This window comes from Cebus imitator, unplaced genomic scaffold, assembly GCF_001604975.1.
Source record: "Cebus imitator isolate Cc_AM_T3 unplaced genomic scaffold, Cebus_imitator-1.0 Scaffold161, whole genome shotgun sequence".
In the NCBI taxonomy this organism is placed as follows: Eukaryota; Metazoa; Chordata; class Mammalia; order Primates; family Cebidae; genus Cebus; species Cebus imitator.
In genome coordinates this window covers 1,898,326-1,908,866 of record NW_016107476.1, presented here as the reverse complement: position 1 = coordinate 1,908,866, position 10,541 = coordinate 1,898,326, and the positions used below count along the sequence as shown (strand labels likewise).

Here is a 10,541-nt window from a genome sequence, read left to right as displayed (position 1 = left end):
AAGTTGTTCAGTTTCCATGAAGCTGTGCGGTTCTGAGTTAGTTTTTGAATTCTGAGTTCTAACTTGATTGCACTGTGGTCTGAGAGACTGTTTGTTACGATTTCCGTTCTTTTGCATTTGCTGAGGAGTGATTTACTCCCAATTATGTTTTTTTTCTTTCTTGGCAATTAACTTTTAATCTCTCAATGCCAGAATTAGTTGAAATATTAACATTTGTAGTAGATTTTGAGAAAAATATAACTTTTGCAGATTCCTTGAAGCCTCAATGAAGGAAATGTTACAGATATATACAGAAGAAATCTCAATTAACCAAAACCATTATTTAGTATCTGTGGAAATAAAATTAGTTTGAGGTATTGTGACAGTCATTTATCTTTTTATATTGTATTGGATTTTGATAAAGCATCTCTTTCCCTTTTACTACTTTTCATTTCTGCTTCATTCCCAAGGGTTTGTATGATACTTTAATTAAAACTAGAACCATTTCATGTCATCATTAATGGAAACAACTTTGTACATGATTTGATTTTTGAATTGGAAGGAAGGCTGTTTTTGAATTCACTGAAAAAAGTTTTTATTAGATGGTGCCTGTTTCAAATTATGTAATTTGCACACTTTATATTTTTAATAAACACTCATTCAAATTCCAAGAACAATAGTGTAACTTGTTGAAAGAAAAACTTAAGGCAAAATAAATTTAGCAGAGCTTATGTGAACAAAGACTGATTCATGAATTGAGCAGCACTCTGAACCAAGAGATTCAGACACCTCCAGCTATCAATGTGGGCAGGAAGTATTTCTAGACAGAAAAAGGAAGTGACATTTAGGAACAACTTGACTGGCTACAGCTTACTATTTGCCCTATTTGGGCATGGTGTGATGAGGCATTTACCTTTTATAGAAATAGTCTGATCAGTTGGCAGCATGTGATTGGCTGAGACTCAGCTGTTGTGATTAGCTGAGACTAATCTATCTGTTTTAAGAAGACACTAATAAATTAGGCTGCAGTTTGTTTGCATACTAAATTAGCCCAAATTTAATTTAATTTAATCTCCCCTTTTGACCAGATGTCAGTTTTGAGAGATTGACCAAAAACCTTAGGCACTAATACTACTTTCTGTCACCATCATAATGGACTTGTTTGGTCTCGATATGGAAATCACAATTCACAATGTCAAGTCAGTTAGATTATTTTTTTGTATTTTCTTTGTGTTTTTATTATTTTAACTGTAGTGAGACCATCCGATGTATAACAGATGGTTTCATATGAGCATTTAAGACTTTTGAGAGGATATGGCATACTGTGTAGACTGTTATAATGACAATCAGGAGGGTAATATTAAGAGACTGAAGTGTACTTCTTAATAGGAGCTCCTGTGCATGAAACTGATCAAAAATAAACATATCAACAACAAACCAAAAGAGGAGTCTACTAGTTTTAATCAATTATCTTGTTTGTTGATTTCTTAAAACTGAATTTCTGTCACGTCAGACATAATTTATCCAAGGGCAGTAGGAGGTGTTATTTTTGCACACACTCCTCCCTTTTCAGTCAACAGATAGGCTAAAGCAATCATGTTATCCGAAACAACTTTAGCAAGAGAATTTAAAGATGTTTTATGGGCAGCTATAGCCCATTTGTGCTATAGTAGCTAATGTTTGAGACAGATTTCTAATCATAGTCTCATTTACATTTATGCCAAGCCAAATAAGGAGCATTCTACCAAAAGATGCCTGTTTAGGGATACTTACACTTGCTGGCAAACTCCTCTTTATTCTATAGTGTAAATTAAGAGGTGTAGACTAATGTTCAATTTCCAATTGGTTATTGGATATAATCATGATAATTCTAACAGTGTTACTGTTGAAATCCCTAATACACATTTTCCACTGATTGAGACATGGAGTTGTTCACATGTATGGTTGGTTGTTAAATCCTGGAGAGGCACAACAGACAGTTCCTTGCCTTGTGTTAGAGGCCACAGTAGAGAAGCACTAGTAATATTTCTCCAAGGCTCCATTATGAAATCATTGGATGGTTGAAGGATTTTGACAATTAAAGGGACAAGGGTGATAGATTTCTCTACAAACTGTTGAATTATCTTTCTTTTGGTTATCTTAGTCAATTTCTGGCAACATGTAACTGCAAATCCCTTATTGTAGGTTTTGACTACTGTTAGACTTAAATAAAGAACCTCAATATGTGAAACTAAAAGTCTAACCCTATACAAAGGACCAGGTATTGCTCTTAGAACATCAGAGAAATTTATTAGAAGGTGAACCAGAGAATCTCTAAGATCATTTATGGATTTAGGTTTAACATAACATATCCAACATTCAGTTACATTCCCTGCAAAAGCTATTGATCATGAAATCATAATAAGCATGTTATATTCCTGGGTATAAACAAAAAATAAACACAGAGAAAAGAGGAAAAGGATCATAGTTTCATGGTGACTAAGGGAAGAAGTCTTGATCTGTCATCTTGGGAAAGCTGTTCATGTCTAGGATGTCGTCTGTAAAGAGAAAGGTCCCTGGTCAATTTTACCTTGAGGTTTCCAGTGGGTATACTGTCCCCAGGCTGGAAGGGTCATCTTAAATTGAGAAATGTGGATACAAAGCTCAGGCTCAATGCCCTGAAGTTTTGCTGCAGAGAATTTCGTTTAGTCCTTTCCAGCTGAGTTCAAGGGCAGTCTTTCTCTGGTGTCTCTTTGGAAAATACCCAATCTTCAGGTTGTAAACCATGAAAGGTCTGGTTGTCATCAGTTCGTGGGGTCTTCATTTATCTGGTGAAAATATACTTTGGCAAAATGCAATAAAGCCTTGCAATATCAAGTCATGTTAGAGTTTATAAAAGCAGGAGATACATGAAGTTCTATTATTAGGAGCATAGGCTTTCCAGTAACCATTTTATAAGGGGTCAATGTATGTTTTCCAGTGGGAGTAGATATGATTGCCATTTTAATTTGTAATACATTTGAACAAGGCAGTGTAGTTAGCTTTGCCTAATGCCATTCTGTTTATAATACCTTATTTGAATATTTTGCAGTTTGTCCATTGAAACATATGTCTCTATTGCTGTGATTGGCTGAGACTCAACTATCTGTTACAAGAATATGCTTCTAAGTTAGGTTGCAGTTTGTTTACATCCTAAATTAGGTTGTAGTTCACCACTTACAGAGACACGTTTACTCCAAATTTAATTTAAATTAATAAACTAATGAGACAAATAAGATCGAGTCGGATTCAGCAGTATTGTATTTGGAGTTAGAAATGTTTAAAGTTCACCAGAAGATTTAAATATACATTGAAGTTTAAGAATCATTACTGTACAAAGGTGAAAAATAACATGCTCTTTTAATTTTCTAGTCTGTCAAGAACTACACCAAATGTCATGTGAGAAATGAGCAGATTTGTAACAAACTTACTAGCTGTAAAAGCTGTTCATTAAACTTGAATTGCCAGTGGGATCAGAGACAGCAAGAATGCCAGGCTTTGCCAGGTAAAGATTTCAAAATTTAGTAAATGAGTTTATGGACTACAGATAAATACTGACATAGAAAAGTACATTTGGTAAGAACTCTACATTTTCTAAAATTAAAGCCATAACAAATATCAACCTATAATATTGTAATACTAATAGCACTGTTTCTACAAGAAAGGTTTTTTGATCACGTATTTGCTTCCAATTATTTTAAGGTGTACATGTGTTTACTGTTGATCAGATATCTTTTCATTGAAAAAAATCTTGAAAATGTAGAAAATAATAAGCACTCAGACTTAATATTCAGTTTTAACAAATATTAACATTTTGTCATACTTTAAGTGCCCTTTATTTTTCAAACAGTGAATATTTTAATTATAAATTATAACATTTATAATAAATGTTTTAGGGCAATAATATATATGTTATATATTATATATATTATTATATATATATGTTATATATTATGTATTTTGCTTCTCTGTATCCCAGGGTTTTAAATATTATATATAATATATTAAAAATAAAATATATACATATATTATTTATGGAATATATATGTATTAAAATTATATATCTAGTAATTTTAATGATATAAATATATAATTTATATATTTAATACATTTTAAACCATAAATTTATGTATCATTATATTTTCATAATATGTAATATTTAATGTACTATAATCAATTATATTTTTATATAATATATATTTTCCTATATAATAGACTTTCATAATAAATATTATCTGCTTTTATAAGAATCTGAGTTTCACAAAGTAGAGCAAAACTCATTTTTAAGAGTTATTTCATTTTTTCACAGTTAACATGCCTAGTGAAGGCTAAGTACTTTTCCTTTGAAATATAAAAGATAAAGTTAGAAAATTGAAAGGTAATACAGGCATTTAGCCAGTTCTGCTTGTTATATAGATAAACTGAGATCTGTGCTGGTTAAGTGATATGCTCAAAATTATTTGTAAATGACAGAGTTGTACCTATTAACTAGATATTTTATTTCTGTTTAGTATTTTGCCTCTCTGTATCCTAGGGCTTTTATTTATTTTTTTTAAGAAAAATTTCTGAGCATATGTAATTCTAAAATGTATTGGAAAATTTCATCATGTAATTTATGTCTGAAAGAGAATCTTTCTTGCAAGTTCATGTAGTAAAATTAAAATTATATTATTCTGCCTTTAAAAATACCATTGAGGCTGGGCACTGTGGCTCATGCCTGTAATTCCAGCACAGGAATTCCGAGGTGGGTGGATCACTTGAGGTCAGGAGTTCAAGACCAGGCTGGCCATCATGGTAAAACCCCATCTCTCCTAAAATTATAAAAATTAGCTGGGCATGGTGTGGGCACCTGTAATCCCAGCTACTCAGGAGGCTGAGGCAGGAGAATTGCTTGAACCCTGGAGGTGGAAGTTGCAGAGACCTGAGATGGCGCCACTGCACTCCAGCCTGAGTGACACAGCAAGACTTCATCTCAAAAACAAAACGAACAAGAAACCAAACACACCACTGAGGCATTAGAATGTCATTAAAATTTTGAATTTTGTTTACATACTGACCTTTAAAGCCTTTAAACAGTGAGATGTGCATGTGTGCTCATTTTGAGAAAGATAATGTTAATAATGCAGTAAGCAGGATTTAAGAAGTAACGTGAGATGATACTAAGAAGTTGAAAGTGGTACTGATCTCTAAGATGCAACTATAAAATGATCCCAGCACTTTGGAAGGCTGAGGCGGGTGAATCACAAGGTTAGGATTTCAAGACCAGCCTGGCCAATATGGTGAGATCCCATCTCTACTAAAAACAAAAATTAGCCAGGTGTGGTGGCGGGTGCCTGTACTCCCTGCTACTCAGGAGGCTGAGGCAGGAAAATATTTGAACCTTGGAGATGAAGGTTGCAGTGAGCCGAGATCTCGCCACTGTACTCCAGCCTGGGTGACAGAGCGAGACTGACAGAGAGAGACTCCATCTCAAAAAAAAGAAAAAGAAAATGTAGATCAATGAAAATATTTACAAAGTTTCCTTAAAATGAAGGTTAATCTTGGACCAAAACAAGATTTGACTGAAGGAATGTATATATTTAAAGGAATATTACTTTGATAAGAATGGAAATTAGTTGGCAGTGGAAGCTTGGAAAAATGACAGTAAAGTTGCTTGTGTTATTACCCTTCTACTCATTCCCTAGGAGGGGGGAAAAAACAAAGCATTGCTTTGTTATAAAGGCTCCACTTGACCAGCCTATTATTTTGGAGATAAAATGAAATATATTATAAGGGAATTTGAGGATACATTTCCTTTGGGCCTATATGTATACCATAGGGGGAAAGACATCTCAGCAGCTGGAAGAGTGCATTTATAATGGGGTTTAAAATTATTTTAAATGAATAAATCTATTTCCCTTTTATTTCATTTTACCTCCAAAATATATTCCCTATTTCCCTTTTCTTCATTCATATTTACTAAGCAGCCAACTGGCTATATATTGTTTGATTTCCATTCAGCTTGTCTCAAAGAAGTGAATGTTCTAAGTAGAGGGTCCAGTCTGTAGAGCAGCTGTACAATTCCATGACAATTGATGTATTGCATTTTTTTACATTGATCTCATATGAGCTTGGCAATTTGAATTTATCTCACTAAATTCATCATAAATTAATTGCTTTCCTTTAAACTCCACTGCTAAGTTGATGCTCAATACTACAAAAGCCTGAAGTATAAAAGTATTTGGTTGGGCAGGATAATTTAGTTTAGCCACAAAGGCCCACGCATTTGTTTTTATTTGTATGATTTGTCAATGAACTATTTTTGTTCTCACTAAAAATATATGAGGAGACAGGCAATAATAATCTAAATTCTTCCCTTGATTCAGTAAGGTGAGAAAAAAACGTAATTTAAGAAAACTTTGCACTGTAGGGAGAAGTTTTTTGGTATTTTGTATTTAAAATGACTGGGAAAATTGAAACACATAGAGCCTCAAACTGAAAACCAGGACACCCTAGACAGTCTTATTAAATAATAATTATAGTTTATTGAAGGATTACTGTGTTTCAACTGCTGTAAGTTATTCATGGTACCCAATTTAATTCTTAGTGCAGAAACTGTGAAGGATCAGAAGTCCCCAAGACGCTTCTGAGTGGGTCCTTTTCGTGAAGACTAATAGTACTGAGACATTATTTGCTTTTAAAATTCTCCGTTTGTTATGGGTTTACCATGGAGTTTTATGAAGGCTATCTGATGTATGCTATCCCAATAGACGGAATGTAGAAGCAGGTATGAGAATATAGTTGTCAAATGCCAAATGTTAAAAAGATTTACAAAAATATAAAACAATAAAAATAAAATATGCTATTAAGTTGTAATGCCCCCTTCAACATTTTGTTAAGAAATACTTCAAATATTAAAAAACAGAAACAATAGTGGATAGGACATCCAATACCTACATTCTAGATTCTACAATTAACATGTTGCTTTACCTGTGCTATCCCTGATCTCTCTGCCTGTCTATCCCCTATTCTTTCATTAGTCCTTCCGAATTTTTTGATGCTGGGATCTAATTTGAATTGTCAGCTGCTTTCCCTCAGGAAGGGAATTTGAGGATACATTTCCTTTGGGCCTATTTGTATACCATAGGGGGAAAGACATCTCAGCAGCTGGAAGAGTGCATTTATAATGGGGTTTAAAATTATTTTAAATGAATAAATCTATATATTTGTTAAAGCTGCCATTTTTAATTTTAAAAAGGTCCAAATCAGTAGATATAACATGCATAAAGAAAAGCTTTGTGGGGCCCTCAATAATTTTTAAGACTTAAAGACCAAAAATTTGAGAACAGCTGCTTTAAAACACTTTTATAAGGGTTGCAGTAATATATCCAAGGTCCTTCATACAGGGCTAGAGGCGCTAATACATTTAATGTAATATGGAAACTAAAATGTAGTCTAACTTTATAGATCAGTATATAGATGAAACACTGTATTGTTAATTAGTGCACACTACAGTTTAGCTTTATTAATGTATTTATTATATAAATCTGTGTTTTGGAAAATAGTGTTTCAAGTTCAATTTGGATTCTATAGATAAACCACTATTACTGAATAGTATGTTTAATCTTTAGTAAGACATGAATAATTGTGTAAAAATAAATATTAGAAAGGAAACATTATAGCCCCTTTACTAATCATAAGTGAAATGATACTTCTCTACTCATTCTCATGAAAGAATCAAAGAACCCAGCTTATACCACAACAATATACCTGAGCTATGGAAATTAGATTTAGAGATCAGTTAGCTTCACTTACAGGAGTAACTTTGAAACTGCTGTTATAAGCTTTTTTTTTNTTTTTTTTAATTAAAGTGATCTTGTCTTATGTAAGCCAGACCTTGGGACATAAATATAGTAATGATTTTACTTATGGAAATACCATAACATACAGAAAACCCAGCAGTCAACACATTTAACAGAAATCATAGAGCCATAATTTATCCCATGTTTAAAAGAAAAAATTAGGATATTCTGCTCTCATTCTCTACCAGAATATTAGAAAAAATTTATTTGAAATGTTATATTGAGATATTTAATGTTTTATTTTTAAAAAATAATTTAAACAAATACAGAAGTACTCTGAAATAATTGAAAAATACATTTGCTTTTTGGAAATATAAATATAAGACACTTTTTTTTTTTTTTTTTTTTTTTTTTTTTTACCAGCTCATCTTTGTGGAGAAGGATGGAGTCATATTGGGGATGCTTGTCTTAGAATCAATTCCAGTAGAGAAAACTATGACAATGCCAAACTTTATTGCTATAATCTTAGTGGAAATCTTGCTTCATTAACAACCTCAAAAGAAGTAGAATTTGTTCTGGATGAAATACAGAAGTATACACAACAGGTAACATCTCTATTTGTTTATATTTGTTTATATGCTATGATCTCATAATTCTTTGAAATGATTTTTTTTTGTTTTTAATACATTATTGCTAATTTTGGAAATAAAAGTGGAGTTTATTTCCCAAGTGATTGGCAGAAGACTTATTTTGTATAAGTAATAAGGTAGTAAGGTTTTATCACTTATTACTTTTTGCAGAGTAAACCACTGTATTACCTTATCAAGAAGTCATCTTATATGAATAAATGCACTTAAAAAGTGTATACAATTTAAGAATTATAACTCCACTTGGTATAGTGTAGCAGAAATACTTTTTGCTTGAAAACTTTTCAGAACAAATGTAGTAGATCCTTTGTATTTATGGGTTCTGCATTCATGGAGACAACCAACTGCAAATGAAAAATATTTTTAAAAAGTATGGTTGTGTCTGTACTGAACATGTACAGACTTTTTTATTTCTTGTCATTAGTCCCTAGACATTACAGCATGACAGCTATTCAGTAACATTTACATTGTACTCAGTAATAATCTAGAGATGATTTAAAGTATATGGGAGAATATGCATAGGTTACTTGAGAATACTATGCTATTTTATGTAAGGGACATGACATTTATGGATGTTAGAATCCACAAGGGACCTGGAACTAATCCTACATGGATCCAGAGGGATGACTGTGTTGCCAATTACTTGCTATATAGAAACAAGTAATGTTTGCTTGGTACAGTTTACTTTAAAGAAGCATTGTAAATAGCATATCAAAATGGTGGAGAACATAAAATCTGGACATATGCTTATTTCTACAACTTAGTAGCAAGTTAACATCCCTAGCTCTGTATTCCTCATTTGTAAACTGGCATAATAATCATGACTACTTTGTATGTTTACTGTGAATATAGAAAAATTTATTTTTGAGAGTTAACTTTGGTTACAATTTTACTATTTCCATTTTCAGGGCTATTATTTTTATGTCTTTGTTCCCACTACTGCTATTACTGCTATTTCCAGGAATCATTATTTAGAGAATGAATTTTTATGTAACTAAATTAATTTATTTCATAAATAGTTAATATTAAAATTGTGGAAAAATGTTTTAATTTTTCTGTGGTAAGTAAATTTTTTTGTTCAAGCTTCTATTAAAATTTAGTTTATTGTCACAGAAGGATTGCATGTATTTATCGGGTACAGAGTGCTGTTTTAATGCATATAATATATAGTGAGCAGATCAGGGAAATTAGCATATCCATTATCTCAGACATTTATCATTTATTTGTGTTAGGAACATTCAATATCTTTCCTCTAGCTATTTGAAACTATGTGATACATTATTGTAAACAATAATCATCCTACAGTAGTATAGAGCACTAGAACTTACTCATCCTATCTAGCTGTAATTTTCAAGCCTTTAATAAACCTCTTCTTACTCCTTTCTTTCCTCTTATTCTTCTCAGATTAACCTCTATTCTATGTTTTATTTCTATAAGATCAACTTTTTTTTTTTTTTCCGTTGAGGTTTTTTAGTTCCTTGTATATTCTAGACATTAATTTCCTATCAAATGAATAGTTTACCAATATTTTCTTCTATTAGTTTGTTTTCATGCTCCTTATAAAGACATTTCTGAGATGGGAGAAAAAGGTTTAATGGACTTACAGTTCCACATGGCTGGGTAGGCCTCACAATCATGGCAAAAGGCAAGAAGGAGAAAGTCACATCTTACATGGATGGTGGCAGGCAAAGAGAGAGAGAGCTTGTGCAGGAAATTCCTCTTTTTAAAACCATCAGATCTTGTGAGACTTATTCACTATCATGAGAACTGCACAGGAAAGACCTGCCCCCATAATTTAATTACCTCTTCCCAGATCCTTCCTACAACACGTGGGAATTCAAGGTGAGGTTTGGGTGGGGACACAGCCAAACCGTATTATCTCCATTTCTGTAGGTTGTCTTTTCACTGTTTTGATTGTTTTCTTTGCTGTGCAGAAGCTTTTTATTTTCATATAATCCTATTTGTTTATTTTACTTTTGTTTCCTGTGCTTTTGAGGTCTTATTCATAAAATCTTTTTGCAGACCCATTCCTGAAGCATTTTCCCTATGTTTTCTTCTGGTAGTTTTATTGTTTTGGGCCTTAAATTTAGTTCTTTGATCCATTTTTAGTTTTTTT

At 32.3% G+C, this 10,541-nt stretch overlaps 1 protein-coding gene across 1 annotated transcript in view; it reads left to right on the top strand.

Annotated features, from left to right (window-relative positions):
• ATRNL1 (attractin like 1) overlaps positions 1 to 10,541 on the top strand; it is an 829,354-nt gene that overhangs the window by 171,111 nt on the left and 647,702 nt on the right. The window contains 2 exon segments of the mRNA XM_017543810.2: positions 3,370 to 3,502; positions 8,202 to 8,383. Of these exon segments, the coding sequence (XP_017399299.1) occupies positions 3,370 to 3,502; positions 8,202 to 8,383 (315 nt within the window).